Here is a 26,945-nt window from a genome sequence, read left to right as displayed (position 1 = left end):
GCCTGACAAATCAAACATAATTTGGTATAACACTTTAGGACTTCATACCCAAAGAATCCGTGGTTACTGGTCAGAAACAGTTTTAGGTCTCAAGGTCTCTGTGACCTACACCTTTGACCTACTAAGATTAAAATAAATAGGGGTCATCTATAAACCACATGCAAAAAACATCCTACAAATGTTACATCTGTAGGCACAAGCATCACAAACAAACCAACATGAAAAATTCTGTTCTTCATAGGCATAAAAATCTGCAAATAAGTGACAAATCCTCTGAACTGGTATCATCAGGGACTAATTACAGTGTTTTTTTCCATTGATTTGGGAATGGGGCCCGGGGCCTTTACAATTGGGAAAAACATCTAAATTAGGAATTGTTAAAAGTCATATCTAATAATGTTACATTAAAGAAAAAATGGCCATAAATGCATTAAGTTAGGATTCTATCTTATGTTTTAAATGTTTAAGGTCTTGGTTGGACAAGCAAAAAAAATAATTTTCTTCTTTTTAACTTTGGGAATTTCAACTTTCAAACTGGGATTGCCATTGGGATTGGGGTCCAATTTTGGCCCCAAATTGGCCTGAAAAAAAAAACACACAAAAAACACTGAATTATGATTATATATTACCCTTCCCAACTTATTTGACAATTCTGGGACTGAAATACAGCTATATATCCAGATCCCCACAAAAAAATATTTTCCCCCTAATTTGGAAAAAAATCTTTTTTAAACTGCTTTTTTCCCAAAATGTTTTCTACCTGACACTCTGTAATATGTGTAAATTTTTCAATATTTAAACACATGTATGTAAAGGAAAAGTGCTTTGTGACATAATTTATATGCCATAGAAACAACAACATGTTTTATAATCCCACTTCTGCATAAAAATGACATGAAATTCCCCTACCCTAGGCTCTGCCCCCAATTCCCTAAAAATTGAGTGAAGACCCTAGTATTATAATATAAGACATGAGCTGGTATCAGCATAGAATGTTCTGCACACCAGCTAAATAGCTTCACCATCAAAAAATTTGACACCAGGTGAGACTTGAACTCACACTTCCAGGGAAAATGAAATCAGCACTTTGCCAGAGAGTCCTGCTGGTAAGAATACTTTGCTCAACCAGAAATACAGCTCATCTGATACCCTTAAAATACTTTCTCTCAAAATATTTTGAAATTAAGTAAAACAATACTTAGATACTGTAATTCTATTAGAGTATAAAGCCTATAGTATAAGGATATCATATGGATCATAATGCATATTTAATTTCAGACAGACAATGAATTATATAATCGCAATTCATAGATCAGAATACATTCTACAAGTTAGCATAAAAAGGAAGTTTTGTAAGTAGATATTGTTGCATATAAACATTAAATTTAAGTGACATGTCAATAAATTACAAAAACAAAAACTAATTAATCTGTTGCATACAGCATACGAAGCTATTTAAAGACACCGCCCGGAAATGCTACATCATTATTGATTTATCAAGATGACAAACTGCGATATTGTACAATATTGTCTGGTATGGAAAGAGGATATTTCAAATATATCTGTGGTTTAATTTTGCAGCTTGATCATGAAATTCTGGGAGTGCCACTGCAAACTTTCCTCACAGTTTCTATTGTGAGTTAAGGAAACCAGTTGTTGGATATAGACAGGAGACAAATATATCATTAACATGATTTCAACATTTATATTTTATGTATGTGATTTGTATGTTCCTGGAAGAGAAATTCTGAGAATTCTGAAAATTACTGAGCACTGGAAAATAAATGTACTATTATTTCATTTGGCGAATACTCAAATAAACAGGAAGTATTCTTTAAAAATCGAAAGATACAATAGACTTTGTGGTTATTAAATAAAAACTTACATAATTGTCTCGACTTTTAAAACAGGAAATTATCAAATAACACTGTTGTTTATCATAATTATGTTAAGAAAAAAAAAATAAATCAAAATTTTTCTGTGATGAATCTCTATAACGGAAGTCTACAATATGATTTTTTTTTTAAAAACAGAATGACGTAAGATCTATTTCAGGAAGGAAACCACAAATACATGATTGTGTACAGAGGAACAGTCAATATAATTTCAAGATATGAAAACAGTGTCTTTACAGTAATATATTATGGATATATGAATAATCAAAGATCTTTCTGAAAAAGAAAACAACTGCTAACGACTTTGATCAATAAAAAAAAAAAACGGTTTATATTTTCGGATGTTAGCAAGTCGACAGTGAGTCAATCCTAATGTCGGATATGGCGTGATACTTGTAGCGTGATCAGTTGATATCCAGCTGCACCAGACCAGAGGAGAACTAACCTGAGTTTTGAACACACACATGCTTAGGTAAGTGGGAAAAAAAGAGACTTCATTTCATTTCTACAATATGTTCACTCCTTGGCCTTTTTTCCTAAGTGGGTGGGAGAGGATAAAAATGGGCATGATTTCCTTACAATATTTTCGTATGTTTCTACTGAAATTTTTATCAACAAAATGTGATATTTCAGAATAATTTATATTATTAATTTCAATCCATATACTGATAATAGGAATAATTTTTTTTTGAGAATTAATGCATTTATTTAATGTTTTGAGTCCTATTGTTAAACTTCTCATCCTGTTGTGCAAAATTAAGACTGAAAAATGTTTATAATTTCTGCTCCAAATTAATGAATAATTCTTAAATATCACTTTTGTCATGCAGTGAACGTAGGTACAGGATCAAACTTTCTCAAATCTAAGGTCTCTGTGACCTAATAAACAACAACAATATGAGCTGTCTGTAAGACAGCCAATGCTAGACTATTCAAATTGTTGTCCCAGAAGCAGGAATATTACCCTAAATGTTAAAATATCTACAGAGTTTCAAGTCAGTATCTGCATTAGTTTTCAAGACAGTAATTTGCATGCAAAACAAGAAGTTTTTAAGCTCAAAAAGGGACATAATTTTGTAAAATACATGTCAAGAGTTATAGGACTTGATGCTATGACCTAGTTTTACAAACCCCAAAAAACATGTGAAGTTTCAATTCAATATTTGCATTAGTTTTTGAGATAGTAACTTGCATGCAAAACTCCGAAAGGGGTCATAATTTGGCCAAAACTAGAGCTATCACTAAAGGTAATGAATGTACCCCCCGCATGCACTGACACAGTACATTGCAATTTGACGCACACAAGTTTGCATAATTATGTGGACTGTATGTATATAGACTGTATGTATACAGTATAGTAACAAAAAACAAAGTCCCATAACTATGCAGAATATTTATCTAAAAGAATGTAACATGCACCATGCACAACTAGGGTTGGTACTGATCACTTGTGTGAAGTTTCATTAAATTGTGTGTAAGGGTTTGGTAGATTAGGCATGCACAAGATTGCATATGCAGACTGCATGTACATAGTATGTTAACAAGAAACAAAGTCCCATAACTCTGCAATTTTTGTCCCTGAAAGAACCTAACATGCCCCATACACAACTACTGTTGTTACTGATCACTTGTGTGAAGTTTCATTAAATTGTGTCAAGGGGATGAGGAGAGATGGTGTGCACAAGATTGTGTCTATGTATATAGTATAGTAACAAAAAAACAAAGTCCCATAACTCTGCAAATTTTTTTTCTGAAAGAACCTAACATGCCCCATGCACAACTACTGTTGTTACTGATCACTTGTGTGAAGTTTCATTAAATTGTGTCAAGGGGATGAGGAGAGATGGTGCGCACAAGATTGTGTCTATGTATATAGTATAGTAACAAAAAAACAAAGTCCCATAACTCTGCAAATTTTTTTTCTAAAAGAACCTAACATGCCCCATGCACAACTACTGTTGGTACTGATCACTTGTGTGAAGTTTCATTAAATTGTGTCAAGGGGATGAGGAGAGATGGTGCGCACAAGATTGTGTCTATGTGTATAGTATAGTAACCAAAAAAACAAAGTCCCATAACTCTGCAAATTTTTTTTCTAAAAGAACCTAACATGCCCCATGCACAACTACTGTTGGTACTGATGACTTGTGTGAAGTTTCATTAAATTCTGTCAAGGGGATAAGGAGAGATGGTGCGCACAAGACTGCGTCTACGGACAGATGGCCAAACGGACAGACAGACAGACAACCTGAAACCAGTATACCCCCTCTTACAACTTTGTTGTCGGGGGGTACAATAAATGTGAGTTATGAGACTTGGCCCAGTGAGGTTGGTAACTGACCTAGAAAAAGACAAAATAAGTTTCAAAGTTATGCCTTTAAATGATAGCTATACATACTTGCATGCAAAACTTTAACCAATGTGTGACACCAACGCCAACGCCAGGGTGAGTGCAATAGCTTAGACTATTCTTTGAATAATCAAGCTAAAAACTAGGTGTGTCCATAATAAGGACACTGCTGCCCCCACTCCTGTCACTGTATACACATTTCTGACTAAGTCAAGGGCCATAACTCTGGTCTGGCTATGTGAAATCCCAATTAAAACAAGAGGTGTAAATTTTACATGCTGAATAACAATCCAGTGATATTTGATGACTCTAGGTCAAATATCTTTTGAGATATGAAAAACGCAAATTCAAACTGACAAACAGACAGACAGACAGACAAGGGCAAATCTAAGTGCCCCCAACCCCCAAACGGTTGAAACCACACTTGTACAGTATGTAAAATATTGCAAAAACTATGATGAAACCAGTGCACAGTATGTTTTACGTCACAGCAACACATGGACAATTTTAAGTACCCACTTGCTTTCTGTTTCATTTTGGATGAAAGATACACGCGGAATCGTTAATAAAAGGCCACTAAACTATGATATTACAGCAGCATCGCGTGTAAGGACAGTCTGATTAACTGGTAATTCACAGCATTCTCGACTACGTCAATGTTTGATAGTGAAATAGGGCATATCTAAGGAAACATAAACCATCACTGCAGGAATTTTTTTCTTTCATAAACTGACCCTGATAAATGAGTCTGTCTTCAACTGAAAAAGCATCTTTTTTTCCCTAAATGAAGGCAAAATTCCGAAAACCGTTATATATTAAAACATTATAATCTTTTAAGAGAAACATCGCTGAGTATTTCTCAGAGCAGATGACATGCTGTGCACTACATACCATGAGATGATGCCGTCAGTGATAAAATTTAGTCGTTTACGTTCAATACAATTTGTAAACATATGGTAAATTAGACGAATAGTTCGCGACTAGAAATATTAGGATATGGACGATGCGAATGCAGATTTTTTGTATTACTGAAATTGAAATAATACGTGTTAAAATTGCATGATGTATTGATTAAACATAATAGCAATCTATCGCCAAAAAAATGAGAGGCATCTATTTTGTTTGCTTCGGGTCAGTCTTCATGTTGGGATTTTAATTTCTAGTCTTACACACATAATTTATAAGTATTAAAGTAGTCAAAATTACAAAAACTTTTTAAAACAAGTCACTTTATTTTTAACCAACGTTTCGGCTACATTAGCCTTCTTCAGGGTTCAAAATAAACATAACAAAGGAAATGACGTCAACACACCAAATATTTGCACTGTCAGCACCTGATCTACAAAATGTCATCCCAAAAAACCCTCAAGTATCACACCTGCTGCCCCACCCACTGCTATTAGAAATACTGCATCAGTTTCTTTTTTCCCAGAATCTTTTAATTTCTGATTTTACTGGAACAAGTACCATCCCCAAATCTGAAAAAAATCCATGCACTAGAGTGATTAATACCCGATACAAATATTGATGTGGGACGGACAACTCAAGTTTGAGTCAAATCTAGAAACTGGTGGAGTGAAAGTGTATTAAAATATCAACAAGAATTTCTAAGCATAAATTGTGAAATATTTCTGTCAGAGTTATGCACCTTGTGTAGTATGATGTGGGTGATGATGACGAACAACAACTTCAAATTTGAATCAAATCCATCAAGTAATAACAGAGATAGTGTATTATGCATCAAAACCTTAATCTGAAATAGGCATAATTCACAAAATAATGCTGCAAAACTTAATTATGACTAGTGTCATATGATGTGGGTGATGATGTTGGACACTGTTTGCAATCTGAATCAAATACATTTAGTAATAACAGAGATACAACACTTTAACCTGAAATGTCAAAAAAAGAACAGGGCTAATTCATGACATACTGGTCACACAGTTATGGGCCTTGAGTCATATGTGAGTGATGATAAGGAACAACAACTTTAAATTTCAAGCAAATCCATCACGTAATAATTGAAATAGTGGAAGTGCATCAAAACTTTATCTATCAAACGTACAGACAGTGGGGCGAGTAGGACAGTTTTAGGTATACTTCGAAGTTGAGCTAAAAAAGACGCTTAAAGGCGCAAAATTTTCTGGTTTTGTGGGCGGTGCAATATAACACTATATCCCAGTCAATTAACTCTTATTGTGTGTTAAAGACCCACCACAACCTAGTGACCTACTTTTTTCTCCCACATGAACTTCATGCAAATCATGTTAATACTGGTATAATACAGCTATTTTACAAAGCGATAGGTGGACAATTTAGGCCCTCCCTGAATTAATGTGTTTTCGTAACTTCATCTGCAAACTTATTCACTCAATCTATGTTCAGTTTAGGTTTTAAAACATAGAAAAGTATTTTAAACTATCTTTCACTGTAGAAACTAGAGCTATCACTAAAGGTGATGAATGTACCCCCAGCATGCACTGACACAGTACATTGCAATTTGACGCACACAAGATTGCATAATTATGTGGACTGTATGTATATAGACTGTATGTATACAGTATAGTAACAAAAAACAAAGTCCCATAACTATGCAGAATATTTATCTAAAAGAATGTAACATGCACCATGCACAACTAGGGTTGGTACTGATCACTTGTGTGAAGTTTCATTAAATTGTGTGTAAGGGTTTGGTAGATTAGGCATGCACAAGATTGCATATGCAGACTGCATGTACATAGTATGTTAACAAGAAACAAAGTCCCATAACTCTGCAATTTTTGTCCCTGAAAGAACCTAATATGCCCCATACACAACTACTGCTGTTACTGATCACTTGTGTGAAGTTTCATTAAATTGTGTCAAGGGGATGAGGAGAGATGGTGCGCACAAGATTGTGTCTATGTATATAGTATAGTAACAAAAAAAACAAAGTCCCATAACTCTGCAAAATTTTTTTCTGAAAGAACCTAACATGCCCCATGCACAACTACTGTTGTTACTGATCACTTGTGTGAAGTTTCATTAAATTGTGTCAAGGGGATGAGGAGAGATGGTGCGCACAAGATTGTGTCTATGTATATAGTATAGTAACAAAAAAACAAAGTCCCATAACTCTGCAAATTTTTTTTCTAAAAGAACCTAACATGCCCCATGCACAACTACTGTTGGTACTGATCACTTGTGTGATGTTTCATTAAATTGTGTCAAGGGGATGAGGAGAGATGGTGCGCACAAGATTGTGTCGTGTCTATGTATATAGTATAGTAACAAAAAAACAAAGTCCCGTATCTCTGCAAATTTTTTTTCTAAAAGAACCTAACATGCCCCATGCACAACTACTGTTGGTACTGATCACTTGTGTGATGTTTCATTAAATTGTGTCAAGGGGATGAGGAGAGATGGTGCGCACAAGATTGTGTCTATGTATATAGTATAGCAACAAAAAAACAAAGTCCCATAACTCTGCAATTTTTTTTTCTAAAAGAACCTAACATGCCCCATGCACAACTACTGTTGGTACTGATCACTTGTGTGAAGTTTCATTAAATTCTGTCAAGGGGATAAGGAGAGATGGTGCACACAAGATTGCGTCTACAGACAGACGGACGGACGGACAGACAGACGGACGGACAGACAGACAGACAGACAACCTGAAACCAGTATACCCCCCTTTACAACTTTGTTGTCGGGGGGTACAACAATGGCCTAAACTCTCCTTAATACATGAATTACTGTTCATACTGCTATATCAGTTTAATAAAATATTTAGACATTAAACCGCATTTATGTCCGTCAATTTGTAACTTAATACTTGTATTTCTTAAATTTTTCATACAAATCATGTATAATTACCATCATGGAAATACAAGGAATTCAGTTATTTTGTGGCGCGTCTTTAAACCGTCATATTACATTTTAATTGAAGAAGAATGTAATACATGTAATACTGTATTCTACATACAAACTACTCAGTAATTAAGTGGTTTGCTTTATACATGGTGACAGTACACTAATTATTGTAATCACATTCAGGCGACTTTGTTTACAGTGTACCGTCCTGCGGCCACACCTCCCAGTGTACCGTCCTGTGGCCACACCTCCCAGTGTACCGTCCTGTGGCCACACCTCCCAGGAAAATTCAAACTCAGTCTCATCTTTGCAAAACAATTTCAAACAAGATTGACTGAATATTTTTGGATAAAGTATTGTAAAAATGTGCCAATTTCCAGGAAATTTCTTTCTACAATATTCAGGTATTTTTTAAAAAGGGTTCCTTCATATGAAGCATGCATAAAATTATAGAAAAGCCTGCCCCAGCTCAATCTTCTTGCATATATACTTGAGCCTCTTTTAAGGGGACATAACGTCACAAAAAATCTTTGAACCAGAAAATGCCAGCAACAATTTGAACTGAACCTTCTGCAACGTTTGGTTGAAGTCCAAAAGTAGTTTCAGACAAGCGACAGAGTATTGCAGTGGCAATACAGAAGTCTTCTACCAGTTGAAAACGTTCACCTTGACCGACAAGCACAACACATAGTCTAATCATGGGGAACATTTTTATGTAGAAATAAAACAAGAGCTGTCGTAGGACAGCAATGCTAGACTATTCAACAACAGCACCGCCTTGCAGGTGCAGACGCTCATCTGATTTTTTTGTCTCTGTAGAATAGAAATATTGACCTACCCATGATTTTCGAAGTCTAAAAGGGGTCATCATTCTTGCAAAAAGTAATGCAGAGTTACGGTACTTGCTGTGCAGTGTCAGCTTTTAATGACGAATAACTGCTCCAAGTTTTAAAGCAAAAGCTTTGACCATAAAGGAGAAAAGTTGACCTAAACGCAAAACTTAAGTTAAACCAAGAAATCTGATATTTTCTAAGTCCAAAAGGGGCCATAATTCTTGCAAAAAGCAGAATGGAGTTATGTTTCTTGCTGTACATAGTCAGCTTTCGATGGTGAACAAGTGTTGCAAGTTCCAAAGCAATTATAGCTTTAATAGTTGGGGAGAAAAGTTGACCTTAACATAAAACTTAACCAAGAAATCTGATATTTTCTAAGTCCAAAAGGGGCCAAAAAAAAAAGCAGGATGGAGTTATGTTTCTTGCTGCAGAGAGTCAGCTAATGATGGTGTACAGGTGTTGCAAGTTTCAAAGCAATAGCTTTAATAGTTTAGGAGAAAAATTGACCTAAACATAAATCTTAACCAAGAAATCTGATATTTTCTATAAACAGGATTTTTTCTAGCTAATTTGGGAACATAGCCTATACCCCCAAACTTGGGAATTTTGACGTGTAAATGTTCCAGATTGGGAAATATTTAGTCCCATAGGATATAGTAAGGATGTGTTTAAGCACTTTCTCATACACTTGTTTCACATTGTATAACCTTTTTAACATACTTCCATTACAAAATTGTCCATAATTTGGTCAGTTTGTGCAATTTTGATGAAATTTTTTTCAGAATGTAGATTGGAAATTTTTGCACTCATTTTGGGAAAAATACATATTTTTTGGCATTGGGAATATAGCCAAAAAACGGCTATCAAAAGTTATGTTTCTTGCTGTACAGAATCAGCTAATGATGGTGAACAAGTGCTGCAAGTTTTAGAGTAATAGTTTTGACAGTTTAGAAGAAAAGCTGACCTAAACATAAAACTCAACCAGGCAATGCCGACGCTGATCAAGTGATGACAATAACTCATCATTTTTTCTCTCAAAAAATCAGATGAGCTAAAAATCAAAATAGAGTTATGAGACCTGTAAAGTGTAAGTCATTTTGAATAAATGTGTGATGTTTCAATCCATTCCCACAAGTGGCTACTGAGATACCAGCTTATGTACAACAAGAGCTGTCACTAATGGTGACAAATGCCCCCGCAGCACCTTGACCTTTGACCTGGTGACTCCAGTCAGTAGGGGTGGTGTACTCATTAAGTACTATCGGCATGTGAAGCTTGAAGGTCCTGGGTGAAGTGGTTCGCATGCCTTCATGCCTTCAAAGTGCCTTCATGCAAAAAGTTAACGTTGGCCCCTGTGACCTTAACCTTTGTCCTGGTGACCCCAAAGTCAGTAGGGTTGGTGTACTCATAAAGTACTATCAGCATGTGAAGTTTGAATGTCCTGGGTGAAGTGGTTCGCGAGTAAAGTGCCTTCATGCAAAAAGTTAATGTTGGCCCCTGTGACCTTGACCTTTGACCTGGTGACCCCAAAGTCAGTAGGGGTGGTGTACTCATTAAGTACTATCAGCATGTGAAGTCTGAAGGTCCTGGGTGCAGTGGTTCGCGAGTAAAGTGCCTTCATGCAAAAAGTTAATGTTGGCCCCTGTGACCTTGACCTTTAACCTGGCGACCCCAAAGTCAGTAGGGGTGGTGTACTCAATAAGTACTATCAGCATGTGAAGTTTGAAGGTCCTGGGTGCAGTGGTTTGTGAGTAAAGTGCCTTCATGCAAAAAGTTAACGGTGGCCCCTGTGACCTTGACCTTTGACCTGGGGACCCCAAAGTCAGTAGGGGTGGTGTACTCAATAAGTACTATCAGCATGTGAAGATTGAAGGTCCTGGGTGCAGGGGTTTGCGAGTAAAGTGCCTTCATGCAAAAAGTTAACGTTGGCCCCTGTGACCTTGACCTTTGACCTGGTGACCCCAAAGTCAGTAGGGGTGGTGTACTCAATAAGTACTATCAGCAGGTGAAGTTTAAAGGTCCTGGGTGCAGAGGTTCGCGAGTAAAGTGCCTTCATGCAAAAAGTTAACGTTGTGACGAACGAACTAACTAACTAACGAACGGACGGACAGTTGAAAACTAATATGCCTCCCTCCGGGGGCATAAAAACTTAACCAAATCAGGAGGCCGAAACAGACATGGACCCACTGGCGAGTCCAGTAGCTGTACCTATTTTTTGAAAAGTCGAGCTAAAAAGTCTTCAATGCAATTAAAAGTTATGGAGTAGGCACAAATTTTTACTTGACCTTGTACAATTCTTAGGACACTCAAGTCTATCTGAAATTTTTTTAGCAAATCGTTTGTGCCCTATGATAAAATATTTCTAATCGTATAAAAAAAACCCTACAACAAGCCAACTCCATAATATGTGGTCAAGGCTTTTTCCACCTGTCTCACGGGGCCAAATATCGGCCTCATTCCCAATGCCAAATATGCTCCATTTTTTTCCAATCTGAAGCAAAAAATTCCATATCCAAAGAAAAAATTCCCAACTGAAATCAGTTTTGTTTGTTATTCAAAGATAATTCTTGCATGGTAAGTTTTGTTCGCTAAGGAAATCACACAAAATGTTAGAAAACCCAACTTGTTTCTATTTTTAGTAACATGACTGTCTGCAACCTTGGCAAAAATTAAATACATGATTTTGCTAAAAAAATGTATGAAATGTAAGTAAAACCCCCTCAGAATGCATAAATACATCAATATTTATTGAATAAAGTACCATGTTGACAAATAGTTCTTACACCATCAAAATCAAATGTCACAAATTTTCACAACCCATTTTTTTTCTCACTCAAACACACACGCACTCTACTTTTTGGACAATTCAGTTGTAATTATGGTGAAAACAAACTGTAAACAAAGGTTTAAATATGACAAATGAATCTTCAGTCACTGTATTTATTTTTGCAATATCAGCAACTTGGAAAACAATCCTGAAAAAATAAATTCTCAAAATCTCACTACCTAGGGATACTTTAAATTTATAATCCATTTGAACGTCTACCAGTAAAACTTAAAACTAATGTTTTAAACATATTATAATAAATGTTAAAAACTCGCTTGGTTTGGCGATACATTTTCCCAATTTTGACAATTTACCGCATAAAATCCCCACCCCCAAACCCTAGATAAAGCCCTGGGCTGGTATTCATAAAGCTCCTAAGGGAAAATTTTCCCTTAGGGACTAACTAAGGAAAAAGTTCCAAAGCATTTTGTGGAAAATCGTCGAGATAGTTGGAATGTCTAACACTATTGTCACATACAGTCTGGCATAGTAATGAAGATTATCAATAAATCTTATAAAGTATACACTTTTCTTTTGTGCTATGTTGTTGAGGAAATTTTACAAAGTTAAGGATTTTCCTAAGTTTTCTCCTAAGGAGCTTTATGAATACGGGCCCTGGTGGTAAACACAACCAACAGTTCTGCTGGTGCTGTCAAATGTTGAATAGATGATATGACAACTCTGTATCACAATTTGTATCATAATACATTATAATCTGAGAAATGCTACGTATAAGTGAATATGTTTGGAAAATTTGTATCGTGATACTATCCAGAGCTCCAGATAAGCTTTTGGTGCAATTGGGTATTTACCCATCACTTTTTGTCTGAACTGGGTATTGGAAATTTGAATTGGGTAAAAATAATATCATTACCCAGCCTTTTCAGAAGTAATTGGGTATTTGCTAAAACCAATTGGGTATTTTACCAATCTCGCACTAACAATTGAGTATTTTTTTGCTTACAGTATACATGGTATATATCATTAAACAGGACTGACTAAGTATTTTAATGGCACCCTTCAATGTTTAATACAAAAATGTATTTAAAATTGTAATGAATGTTTCATACTGTTGTTTTCTTTTTCACTTTTAATGCAGTCTGAGATCAGTTCATCCACAATATCCCTAACGATGTGGTCACCGCAATATGCATTCTCCCAAAAGATGTCATCCAGTATTGGTGACACTACATCGTCACAAACAGATAACTGTCATTGTTGAACAGCAAAATATCCCACTAATTTGTTTGTTTGTGCTGCAACAATGTTTTTTCCTGCAACCTCTTTACATTTTATCGGCGTAAAATTGTTTACAAAGCGTCCAAATAACACCGATCAGCCGACTGAATGGTCCTGTTATTTTTCCAATAAATTGCAACCTGTTCTGCAGTAACGTATAACCAGTCAGTCAAATCTAGCGTTAAAGTCTCGTACCCGTTCTAGTTATAAGGAAAATGCGATACGCAAGCTATTTTTTACGAATTGGGTATTAGGAATTTTAATTGCGTTTCAGTACGCACACTGTATGAATTCAATTGGGTTTTCTGCAATTTTAATTGCGTAAATACGCAAATACGCAGCTTATCTGGAGCTCTAGTCTATCTTTTTACCATCAAATCATAAAATAGTACCAGCGTATTTGTACTATTGTACATCCCTAATGCATACAAGACATCTATCGAATGTAAACCTCTGTTTATGATGACCTACATCCCATATGATAAATGACAATGACTGTGAATTATCAAAGAGCAGTGATAAGACTGTCCATTAATAGTGCAGATCATTCCAATTTTTGCCCAAAATTTTCACTCACAAAAAAAATTCAGTTGAACTTTGTTCTCTTGAACTTGGATAATTCGAAAACACCACCTTTGCTCGAACTCATCATTAGGTCCCGTCAAAATAATATATATATTCTGATCCCTCCATCTATCAATAACTTGAAAACAAGAGCTGTCCGTAAGACAGCACGCTCCACTATTTGGCGCTTTGACAGTAAAATGAATATATGTCTCAATAAGAGACCTCTACTTTTAAAAGGAAGATACACCAAGGGGCATAATTCTGTCAAGAACACAAATTAGAGTTATTGGGATTATTACCACACATGCAGATAATGATGGTAAAGATATATTTTGAGTTTCAAGTCATTATCTTATATAGTACCAAAGTTATGTCCAGAAAATAAACTGTAAACAAAGTATGAAAGGGGCATAATTTGGTCAAAAATACATATCAGAGTTATGGGGATTGTTACCACACATGCAGATGATGATGATAAAGATACATTTTAAGTTTCAAGTTTGATCTTATACTGTACTAAAGTTATATTCAGAAAGCGAAGATTGCCAAAAAATATTAAGTATGAAAGGGGCATAATTCTGTCAAAAATACAATTAGAGTTATGGGGATTGTAATCACACATGCAGATGATGATTATAATGAAACGTTTTTAATTTCAAGTCATTATCTTTTAAAGTACCAAAGATATGTCTATAAACAAAGCTTTCGAAAAAATTTAACAAGTATAACAACTTTGTGACATTGACCTTGGGTATAATGGGCCCAGCCCCTGCACATACTTTGTTTGTATGATGGACAATGTTTATGTGAACTTACAGTAACATATAAGCAATAATAACAAAGATATGACAGAAAAGCAAAGGTTGCTGAAAAACTTTAACCTTAAAAATAACACAAGTATAACACCTTGGTGACCTTGACCTTGGGTATAATGGGCCCAGCCCCTGCATATACTTTGTTTGTATGATGGACAATGTTTATGTGAAGTTACAGTAACATATAAGCAATAGTAACAAAGATATGATAGAAAAACAAAGGTTGCCGAAAAACTTTAACCTTACAAATAACCTAAGCATAACACCTTGGTGACCTTGACCTTATGTATAATGGGCCCAGCTCCTGCACATATTTTGTTTGTATGCTGGACAATGTTTATGTGAAGTTACAGTAAGATATATGCAATAGTAACAAAGATATGACAGAAAAACAAAGGTTGCAGACGCCGGGGCAAGTAGAATAGCCCCCCTATTCTCCGAATAGTGGAGCTAAAAATGTTGCTGTTCCCATCAAGTCAGAGTGAATGAAGTTCTACTGTATCCCAAAATGACATTTTTACCTACATTTCACAAGTAAACTAGCTTAAATTCAAACCATGACACTGTAACTGATGTGCCTATATACAGCTGAATGCTTTGGAAAAGAAATTCACATTTAATTTTGTTTTTCCCCCAAAACATGCAAATGAGTCGTTGTAATTATATTTTTCAGAGAAAGGCAGTTCCAAGCTGATGTACCAGAGCAATCAATCAAGGGTTTCATCACTGACTAAAGTAGAAGATGGAAGTTGCTAAGCAGAGGGAGGACTGCAGGTCCTCCACTTTATTTGCTACAGATAAAATAGCCTGGACTTCAGACCACATTAGCAGGGGAAAATCACCATCCCCCTGCCCTTAAAACCCCTTATCAATGGTGTCATTACCCACACTAAAGTTCAACATTTGGCTCCTTTTAAAACGCTGTAGCAAGGTATGTTTGTTATCCGTAACTCCTTACCAATTAGTGTCACTTATAATTAGCCAAGTTAACATTTTAAGACTAATACACAGCTACTAAACGCTAGTGCCACCACCAAATTGTGGTGATAAGGAAAAGAGCTATCGACATTTCCGTGGTGCAGCTATCGCCCATTTCTAATTGTAAACAAGTGAGTAAGATTTATATTTTATCTAATATTTTTATTGATAGAACTTCTTTTGAAAATCGAAGAATGTAGTTCCGTGTAACAACACTTTAACTGCAGGTTGGCTGTAATTCCATTAAAATATCATGCAAATGGTGGTGCTAGGAGCTTTTTTCCCGAATCTGACAGTGACACATTTTCATATCTGCCAGTATTCGAGCACCATTCTGATGAATAGACACACTGTAAGAAAATACCTGCGGATGCAAATGGTATAGAAAAGAATTACACGTATCCCCACACACCATAGAATTACGAAAAACACAGTAAAAAGGAAAAACACCATTATTTTGAAAAGTGGTGGCACTATCATTCTAGTGGTGGCGCTATACGGTAGTGGTGGTGCTGTTGTGGCTAATATATTCAATTTTAATGTATGAAAATCCCACAGCGGAGCTTTATATGGTTGTTGAAATCGAGGACTTTAATTAATTGTAAAATTTCTGTCTGTTACAATGTAAATACGTGGATCTTTCAATTTATGTGAGCGGTCTAGCGGTGCCACTTGAAATTATCATTTACCTTTACAATGCGATATATTTTGTGAAAAGATGCTTTGGAAGCATGGACTGAAACCGACAAACATGACAGCAGACTCGGTTTGGTCGTGTATGAATTGAAATGAGATATATGTAACATCCCTAACGTCTTTTAACGGTAAAATTAAAAGATTACAGTGTCTATAAAATCATTTTATATTTGAGAGAGAATTTTGGTGAGGACTATTTTTCTAATTCACAGGTTAAAACCGATTTATCCTGGACACAAATCTTTGTTTGAAATAAAATAAAATGTATTGCAACTATTTTTCTTGACTGAATTAAAAGTACACTTACATTTGTATTTAAGTAGAATATTTAAAGGTTAGAAATAATTCTGCATTAACATTTTAAACAAAGGAAAATATTTACTTTGACTACAAAAGCCCCAAGGGTATGCGAGTATTTTTTCTCTCTTTTTTTTCTTGTGTGAGCACAATGCCCAACTTTATAGAGCTGCCTCACTGGAATATCACGCCGTAGACACGTAACATGATACTCCACCCAGTCACATTATACTGACACCGGGCTTACCAGTCCTAGCACTATCCTCTTAATGCTGAGCGCCAAGGGAGGAAGCTACTAGTACCATTTTTTATGTCTTTGGTATGACGCGGCTGGGGTTCGAACCCACGACTTCCCGCACTCGAAGGGGACATTCTGCCACTAGGCTACCGAGGCAGTTTTTGTTTTGTTTTTTGTTTTGGACAGACAATGTTTCATCAGGGTAAATAAACTATGATCGTGTTTTTTTCCTTTAATAACATAATTCCTTGCAGGAAAATTACCAATTAGAGAATATTGGTGTTTGTTTTGTTCCGGATGCGTCAGCAGTTTGTATTATTGAATGTCGTAACAGCGCCACCACTACTCTACAGCGCCATCACTAGAGTTATAGCGCCACCACTTTTAAAAATCCTGGTATATTTCTTCTAACACGAGATTCTATTATTCAAGGTGTATGCGTATATAATTATTTATCATCTCTATACCATTTGCATGTGCAGATATGTTCTTACAGTGTGTCTATTCATCAGAATGGTGCTTGAATACTGGCCGATATGAAAATGTGTCACTGTCAGATTCGGGAGAAAAGCTCCTGTCACCACAATTTGCATAATATTTTAATGAAATTACAACCAACCTGTAGTTAAAGTGTGGTTACGCGGAACTACATTTTCCCGATTTTCGAAAAAAGTTCTATCAATAAAAATATACGATAAAACATAAATTTTACTCACTTGTTTACAAGTAGAAACGGGCGATAGCTGCACCACGGAAATGTCGATAGCTCCTTTCATTATCACCACAAGCTACTAGCGTTTAGTAGCCGTGTAATACACTTATGTTCAGAATGAGCTTTTTAAAATGAGTTCAACAATGTTAGCTTTAAAAATATATTTTATCTCCTAAATGAGCTCTACTTCTCAGTTAGTTTCATGCTACGAAGCTACGATCATGCAGACTGTATGCAAACTTGTTTCATTCCAGATGAAGAACAAACACACAGAAACCAAGATATCTGTTAAAATCCTAAGACACTCGCTGGACTTATGGCAAACTGCAGTTACACTCGGACAACTCCTACAATGTAGCTCCATACAGATGCAACAAAAAATGTCAAGCTCTGTGAAAAATTGACATTTGAAAGCTGATGGATAACAAGAGCTGTCCGTAAGACAGCACGCTCTACTTTTCTTAGTGCTTGACTCTGAATCAGAGCTTTGCCAGTAAAAGGGGCTTAACTCAATCAAATATATAATCAGAGTTATGGGGATTGTTTCTCCTGGTGTAGACTTTGATAGTAAATAACTATTTTACGTTTCAAGTGAATAGCTTTGATAGTGACAGAGATATCTGACTTTATCAAAAACATTAACTAAGGCAATGGCCACGCCGGGGCGAGTGCAATAGCTGATTTTTCTTTGAAAAGTCGAGCAAAAAATGGCAGAAATTTTTTAATTTAAACAGTATTATTTAATGTATTCCGTCCATAACAGAAAACCCACTCTTCAAAAGCATGTTTTCGGAAAACCATCACAGGTATCTTGCAGAGACAGTTGTGTTCTCAAGGTAATCTTGATTCAATGTATCATGTTTGGGGAAAACCATTGTAGCTCAACAGCTGACCTGATCCAGTCCACAAGTCAGGGCTAACGATTCACAGATCTAACTAAGAATTTCATTGCAAGGACCATACAGCCACAATCATTTTTATAAAATCAATGAACTAATCAAGCTAATATAAAAGTGTATTAGGTCAAGTTAAGACATTAAAAGAACAGCAGTTCTGCCTGCTCCTTATTATCTAATGTAAACTATTTCTTGTGTCTTCTGGAGATAGCCGATTCCTCCACAACCTCTGCTTTATTATAAAGCTTTTAAAGCATGCAGATAATGGGAATATATTATTAAAATCAGGCTTACATAACAAAGTGTTAGCATATTCATTTACACAAATCAATACCGTAATAGTACGAGTATAGGTCGCACTCGTTTATAAGAAACAGTGAAAAATTATCTACAGATCTCTGGAAAAATGCTTATACTCGTTGCAGAAAAAAAGGGAATCTCAAAAACATGTAAATTTGTATTAAGGAAATGTGATTTTTCCAGCATCGGTAGGCCATTGTTGCAGTACATATAATGTTAACAAAGTTGTGAAAACAACTTATTTAAATTGCGAGGTGAGATAGTACTAAAATGACAGTTTCAATGGAATTTACAGCTGAGACAACAGAGGTATATCGGTGACAATAACTGAGAGGTTAATCAAGTGACAGATGTCAAATTGAGAATGAGATGCTATTCAAAACACAGATATTTAAACTTGTGTCCAAACTATTTCAAACTTCTCAACACCTTTTCAATTTCATCACCTTTCAAACAGGGTTAGAATTTAACAGTTTTTTGCACAAGTTTGCAAATTTTTGCAAGTACAAAAATTTCAACTCGCAATTTATCAACTTTAGTCGCAATTTTGTATAACCGTTTTGGACAGAAAAAAAGGCTCTGTTCTCCATGACACTACCGGTAAGTGTGTGTAGTACAAAACACGCTTTTTCCATCAAATATTGTGCATGCACATACTGGTAGTCACCGTGTTATGTAATCAGAATCTGCAAACAGTCCATGCACTATGTAAAAACGTCATCAATCAGTGCATACTGTGTGAAACATCATCATTAAATGCGTATTTACAACATATCAAAACGGAACGTTAAAGAAATTAAAACCGTCGTTATTTCTACTTGAGATTTTGCACTCACGTTTGGGTAAAACTCACTCGCATTTTGCGAGTATACGAAATGACGAGTTATAGAAATGTGTTGCAAAATGTATTTTAATGAAAAAAAAACAGCATTTCTTTTAAAGTTTTTGCGGGAGCTCTTAATTTGATATTTTATACAAAATTCATTTAAGAAGCCGGGTCTCGATACCAGCTTTTAGCTATTCCCGAGTCATAGGTAGTTATTCCCCTTGAATTCCCTTCAATGTAAAGGTACACGGTGTAAACAAAGATAAATTTTCTTAATTTTTTGTGTCAGGGAAAAAATGTGGTCTTGTTCTATACCCATGTATAGGTCGCACCAGTCCTTCCTGACCAGAATCTCGGTAAAAAAGGTTTGTCTTATACTCATACAATGACAGTAGTTATTCAATTCAATTTTATAAACTTTCTCAGACGCATACTGAAGAAAGGCACTATTCAAATTACAGACAGTTTAACTGGTATGAACATGTTTTTCTCTCTACTTAATAACTTAAATTTGGACTTTTTTCTATGCAACATTTCACCAAGAAATATAAATTGAAACTAATAATATAGTTTCAGCCTTGAATACTTCACCATAAATAAGTAAAAATAAATTAATTATAACAAAACAGAGCTGTCACTGGTTGAAATTTTTGTATGGTATAATCGATATATTAGCTGGTAAATTGACAAAACATCAATATATATACATGTACAACACCCTTATGCAGAATTATGGCATAAAAAATAGATGTACATCAAAATCAATTTCAGAGTTAGAGTAGATTTTTTTGCCTTTGAATAAAACATGTTCTGCATTTACATGAAGATTTATCAAGAAATAGTGTCACTGAACCTATAAAACAGTGCAAAATGCAAACAAGTCTCAAATTAAGTACTTTCTGGGGTAAAATTATCCTTCTACTTTAATTCTGTGAATTACATACAAATGTATATGAATGAAAACACTAATAAACTCAAGGCAACTAGCATCATCACACAACGTGCCCCTTCCAGCACATGAGAAACATCTTCAAATCAAGCAAATATCATTGACTTCCATCAACTGTTTATTAAAAAACATTCGTATTTTCTTTTTGCGAATTTAATATGTTAAAAAAACAATTAAAATGCTGGAACTACTTGAAATGAAATCTTCATTTGGAAAAAGTAAAAAAAAAAAATTGCTGATGGGTAATTACAAAGTAACTGGCAGGCAGGGCTGAAAATCAAGCAAATGCATTTATCTGCTATGCTTTCCTCCAGCTGAATATGGCACAGTCATTGTTACTTACCTGCAAATCTTTCCGACAGTGGCAGCTCTGTCGGGTCATTGACAGTGATTCCCTTGTTAGGGGTATCAACTGCCTTCTTCCATGTAGCCAACCGTTCTGTGACCGGTTGGCTTGTCGGTTCATCTCCCGACGTCAACTGCTCCCCATCTTTCCGGTTCACAGGTACCTGGTTTGTTACTGTGCGAACCTAAAAAAACAGTCCAGTTATTGAGTATTTTATTACTTCAGTTCTATTATCTTTTCCAATTATGTTGCAAACATAAATCTTAAATCTTCTTCTCAAACATGAAATGTAAATTGTATCTTTTTTCATTAATAAACATGATAAATTAATGAAATTCAAACCATGTCACAAGGAAAGGTGAAAAAAGTTATGTTGAAACTAAGCGTCTAGTAGTCAAGTTTATTTACAAACAAACAATGAAACAAAATGTAATGGAAAAACTCAATAATAATAATAAAAAAAATGTTTTTCTTGGTTTTCTTGGTCCCTTTCTTTTCTATCAGTTTCTAGTCTTTTTTTTTTTAAAAGAATATCTCTTGTACAGCATTTCACACATACAATACAAAACACTTAGCAGAGATAATACATGTTTGAATGTTTACCTGGTGTGTATATTTTGGGGAGCCAACAGATTGCGGCTGTTGCAGCTGTATTGTATGTGTGCTCACTTTGGGAGAGCCCGAGGGAGCACTGGGAGCTGGAGTCCTCTTAGGGGAAGCAGCCCTAGCTGGGGACGGTGCTCGAGGTGGTTTAGGGGGTCCAGAGATATTCTGTGGTACCGGTGGGGCTGGAGGAGCCGGGGCTTCTTTTTTCTTTGGTGAGGGAGCTGGACCAGGACCACTGTTGTGGTTTATCCTCTTAGGTCCCTGGTACAGCTCATACTCCTTCCTTGGTGAGGAGACATGCCTGTCCCTAGCGTCATTGTGTGGCTGGTTGTTACCACTATCACGCTGGGGTGGCTGCCATCTTGGTTTCTTTTCTTCTTGTTTTCTGTAGAGAAAATAATAATACATGTTATATGTATAAAGACAGCACACTGACATAACACAAACAGAAATTATAACAAAATACCAATAATAATAATAAATGGTAGTAAATATTCAATACATATTTGACAAACAGATTTGCATAGTAATCCTTCATCAATGTAGCACTACAGGGAAAAACTAAAGCTATAATACTAATAACAAAATTTTAAATGAGAATAATGATAGACATTATTTCATGAGATTCCGCAGCTTTTTTTAATACACGTGACTTCCTGGTCTCTCAAGCCCTAACTGAGATGGTTTTCCTATTGGTAAAACTTGCTTTCATTCTTCTTTCTTTTCGATAGTGAAAACATATCAGAGGCTCTCAAGCTCAATCTTAAGTTGCTGTTTACTATGATATATTTTTATACAATCATGTGATACATGTACTACAATATTAATGTACATAGATCATAATCGAACATACAGATTTACATTTAGTATATATTTATGTTAAGATTCTTATGTTGTGTATTTTTCATTATTCCCATCATTTATTAGCTTAGTTTATGTAGTTCTGCATGATTGATACACCAAAGGCAATATATGGCATAATGCCTAAACAGGATAAAGCCTGGGTAAGGCATATACAGAAACTGAAATCATCCTTTAACTAGCTCCCTTTCCTTGTGAAAAGAGCTAGGCAAAAGTGAGGCAATATAAGCCTGAAGTTCTAGATCATAAAAACATACATTTTAGATGCGGACTAGGCTTCTAAGATTTCACCCAGTGACCTGGTTTTAGACCAGAGGTGACCATGTTTCAAACTTGACCTAGATTTCATTAAGACAAACATTCTAACTAAGTTTCATACAATCAAGAAAGAATTGGAACTCTGGAGTGTTTAAAAGGTTTACCTATCATTTGACCTAAGGTAGTGACATAATTTTTTATCAATGATTCAGTACAAAACTTGTTCAGGATTTTATATTTATAAGCAAACATTCTGACCAAGTTTCATTAAAAGTTCAAAATTCCCATTCTGACCAAGTTCAGTCGAATGTTTATGTTTCGCAACATTGGGCTGTTAAACCCCAAACACACCCATGTTTAACCAGACCTCAGAGAGGTCAGTACTGTTGTTGTTGGGTTTACAGACACACCAGAACAATTTAGGTCATATAACTACTTTTTGAGCATGGGTGGGCACCTGGGTAGAACAATTGACCTTAAATCAAGCTTGTTGACTTCAAAACATGAAAAATTTTACACCTCAAATGAGATTTTGTACCCTCATCGTTAAGGGACAAGTGATTTGAAGCCAGCTACCTTAGCCACTCTAACATGGAAGCCTCTTGGTTGAATGGTGGCAATATTGGTCAACTGGATAGTCTATGACTGGATCATGCTACCAAGTTTGAAGGTTCGGGGTCCTGGCCATTGTGACCTTGACCTTTGACAGGGGTGGGGAAATCATCTGTCCAACTTGTCCAACACGGGCTGTTTTCGCCGACGGACAAGTACATTTTTCCATCATACTTTTCCGTTAAAAAATATGTGCCGAAAAATTAAATATCAAGCTTTTCCGAGACTGTCAATAATACGAAAGCGAAACTCGGAAATCCCCGACCAAATTTAGTCACGTTAACCACTGTTTATAATTTACATTTATGTAACTAATACCCACAGGGAGCCTCTCGCTAAATGCGCTACTGGAAGTTCAGTGCACTGATTGGCTGTTACCTCTGTCTCGTGGTGTTGTAGTAAACATTATCCGGGCAGATTTGCGTTTTCCGAAAAAAGTGAAATGGTCAAGTTTGTCGTTCGAACAGGTGGTTCAGGCACAAATCATTCAGAAAAAGAGCCAGAGAAACGAAAGTCTAAGCAAGACAGAGACAAAACATATGACAGTAAAGGTGGTATACACTATAAAGCATGTAAACCATACCTGGGTAATTGCTATACAGACCAAATAAATGATCAAAACAAACTTCTCAGTTGATTTTTATTGTTTTCCTGGACAAGTAGATTAAGTCTCAGGACAAGCAGATTTTTCAGTCTTACTTGTCTGTGGACAATTGGAAAAATTAAGAATTTCCACACCCCTGCCTTTGACCTACTGACCCAAAAACTATAGGGCTCATCTACTTCATAAGCCCCATCATGCTACAAAGTTTGAAGGTTCTAGGTCAAGTGGTTCTCAAGTTACAGGACATAAACCGTTTTCAGGTTTCCCGCCCCTGTAACCTTGACCTTTGGCCCCAAAAGCTATAGAAGTCATCTTAATAAGCCCAATCATGCTACTAAGTTTGAAGGTTCCAGATCAAGTGGTCCTAAAGTTATTGGGCAGAAACTGTTTCAAAGTTTCAGGCTCCAGTGACCTTGACCTTTGACCCCAAAAACTACCTATATAGGGGCATCTACTTGATGAGCCCAATCATGCTACGAAGTTTGAAGGTTCTCAGGTTATTAGGCGAAAACCGTTCCCTCTACAGACAGACCAACATACTGATGCGACCGTAAGGTGCAAAGCAAAATAACCCTGCTTCTTCGAAGGGGTAGTATCTTCAACCCTGCAATATTTTAGGGAGATATCTTTATTTTAAAACCCTATGAAAGTCAAAGCTACATGAAAATTGTGGATGTATATGTGTACCAAATGGCTCATAATTAAAACAAGATTTCAGTAACATGCATAAGTTTGTAGTGCTACCAACTGGCAAATGAAACTGTTCAGAAACTTACTTTACTGTGGGATGAGACATGTCACATTCAAAGTCATCTAGGTTCTGAGCAAGCTTGGCAAATCTAGACTTCCTGTTGACCGGGGATGAAGCGGGGCTATTTTGAGGTTCAAACACAGGTTGCTTAGGCAATTCATTTTCGGCTGAATTTGTATCTGAAATCAATAATCGACAACATACAGAGAGAAAACTTTCAGCTGCCTTTAATATCATGGCAGAAGAGAATATGTGCACTTGTGGCAATTTTCAGAATGTATTTGTCTTACCTCCGTTAAGACTGTACCATTTTTACTGGTTGAAAGGTGTTTACATGATGGTGACACTTTACAAAAGTTTCTTATACAATGGTGGTTCAAAAAGTTCTGACAATGACCTCTCAATTTTTTTGTATTATAAATATCGCATTTACATGAAGCTCATACCTTTAGTGAATTTATTTGTTACGTAAATGCCCATATGACGTATGATGTCATCAAGATGTGCTGTCAATCGAATATTGCACCAGTGTCATGTCCGCAGTAAGTTAAGTATAGAGGAGCAGCGCACCTACATAAAAACTGAATATCTATTTCTATTGAAAATGTGACAGGTTGCTGCTAGATGGGTGCCTCACTATCTGATGTGCGATCAAATGCAGGCAAGGATAGAGACTGCACAGGAACACTTAAATCACTATGAAACAGACTGTGAAGGGTTTTTTAAATGCGTAGTTGCAATAGATAAAACATGGCTGCGTAGCTTTGAGCCCTAGAGTTAAAATCCCAGTCGGCAGAATGGCACGTCCTGAACTCACCAAGACCCTGATTTGAGCCCTTGTGACTATGACCTTTTTCCAGTCCTAAACAAGCCGCTTTGAGGAATTAGATTCCACAGCTTAATTTAAACTAGTTAAAAGATAGCGAGGCGAAGCAGGTTTGAAGTATCTCATCTGGTTGCAAGTTACCAAAACAATGGAGTGCAGTAACTGAACCCAAGGGACAATACTGAAAAGGCTTCTTATTGTTGAATGTCTCTACAGTTTGTTGTTTTCTGAAAGTTAAACCATTGTCAGAACTTTTTGAAGCACCCTCATAAATAGGAAATTCTGCTGGAGCAATTTTTTTTTATAAGTATAGACCATACCTGACCAGTTCATTCTTTCACTCGAGAGAGCATGTAGTCTTGATTTCACACTTGGTATGGCAGGAGTATCTGCTTTCACTGTCCCATCATCCCAGGTACACTGCCTCTTAGGAGAGTCTAAAACAAAAGATTGCTTTTAGTAAAAGCACATGTCTCTCCATACCACTTTTAAATGAACAAGAGCTGTCGGAGGACAGCAACGCTCGACTATTCAACAGCCTTGTCAACTGAATGAATACAAAAGTCAAAGAAGGGGCATAATTTAGTAAAAATGCATAACAGGTTTATGGAACCTGCAAAGTGCTTATCAGCTCATAACAGTGGACAAGTGTGTGAAGTTTCAATCCATTCCCATCAGTGGGTACTGAGATACAAGCTTACACTTAAGGCCTAAAGCAAATAAGGGTATATTTTAGTGAAGCAAAAAATAAAGTTAGTAAGAAAGAACAATCTTTGCACAAATATAGATTAACAGTTGACTTTTGTGATAAGGCAGCCTGAAACCATTTATATTTCAAATTTCAGCCAAATCGGATGATCGGTTGAAAATGAATTAACATTTGAAGTTACAGAATTTCTCAAAAAATAGCTATTTTCGTGTGACATAATCTTTTTTTGTTTTAATATTTTATTTAGAAAATATTCTGTATCAACTGTTTTACACATTTACCATGTTTATACAATGTGTTGACCATAAACCTATAAATGTTAACTACCGAAATATTCAGATTTAGTTTCCAAAAAATTTTTGAACATGTTTTGAAAAGTACCCAAATGAAGCCAAACATCTTAATTTATACCTTTCTCATATATTTATGTGTTAAAAGAAAATATGTGAACATATTAGAAAGTAAAATGTTCTTTTGGATAGCTAATACAATATACTTTAATACAAACATTTCAGTTTTTGCATACATTTGCATGTCATTGCACATTAAGTATCCTTTTATGCTTGTTTTTTGTCCCAACCCTAACGGTTTAACAGTCAACTTGTTCCTTTGCTTGCAGAATGTTGTTTTAATGAGTTTTGCATACCTATATTGTCTCATTATATTCCTTAAGACTTATTGTTTGCACTAATATTTCAGATATTGCTGTGTTTCTACTCAACCCAGCATCAGGGCATCCTTAATTTTGTCCCAACCCTAACGCTTTTTTGTCCCAACCCTAACATGCTTTTTTTTAACTTGTTTACTGTAACAGGATTAATGGTAAAATGTTTTAGAGACATTATTTACAACAACATATTCAAGCTTTTTCATATAAAATTTCACTTCAATGTTCTTGTACAAGTCCTTCTACTTTTTCGTATCATATAAGCTGAAAATTTCAGGAAACGAAAAGTCAAGTACATGGAATGACAAAAATAAGGAAAGTGTATCTGAAATTAAACTAAATCTAGTTAATCCTAACTGTAACTTGTTAAAACAGTGCATTTCAATTCATTAATTTAACATATAGCTTTTAGTAAGTCACTTTAAGCCTTCTAGT

The 26,945-nt window shown here is 35.7% G+C and overlaps 1 protein-coding gene and 1 long non-coding RNA gene across 6 annotated transcripts in view; one reads left to right on the top strand and one right to left on the bottom strand.

Moving 5' to 3' along the window:
- LOC123549625 (anillin-like) overlaps positions 1-26,945 on the bottom strand; it is a 67,439-nt gene that overhangs the window by 27,507 nt on the left and 12,987 nt on the right. For all 5 annotated transcript variants that reach the window (XM_053545150.1, XM_053545149.1, XM_045337854.2 and 2 more), the window contains exons 3-6: positions 25,455-25,571; positions 24,334-24,487; positions 21,220-21,607; positions 20,614-20,800 (exon numbers count right to left, since the gene is read on the bottom strand). In XM_053545150.1, coding sequence (XP_053401125.1) covers positions 20,614-20,800; positions 21,220-21,607; positions 24,334-24,487; positions 25,455-25,571 — 846 coding nt within the window. The remainder of the gene's footprint in view (positions 1-20,613; positions 20,801-21,219; positions 21,608-24,333; positions 24,488-25,454; positions 25,572-26,945) is intronic.
- On the top strand, positions 1,363-22,113 carry LOC123549626 (uncharacterized). The gene is made up of 3 exons (XR_006686066.2): positions 1,363-2,367; positions 15,052-15,309; positions 17,554-22,113. It is a non-coding gene; the product is annotated as an uncharacterized LOC123549626 (long non-coding RNA).

This window comes from Mercenaria mercenaria, chromosome 6 (assembly GCF_021730395.1).
Source record: "Mercenaria mercenaria strain notata chromosome 6, MADL_Memer_1, whole genome shotgun sequence".
Taxonomy (NCBI): domain Eukaryota; kingdom Metazoa; phylum Mollusca; class Bivalvia; order Venerida; family Veneridae; genus Mercenaria; species Mercenaria mercenaria.
This window is presented reverse-complemented; position numbering and strand designations above follow the sequence as displayed.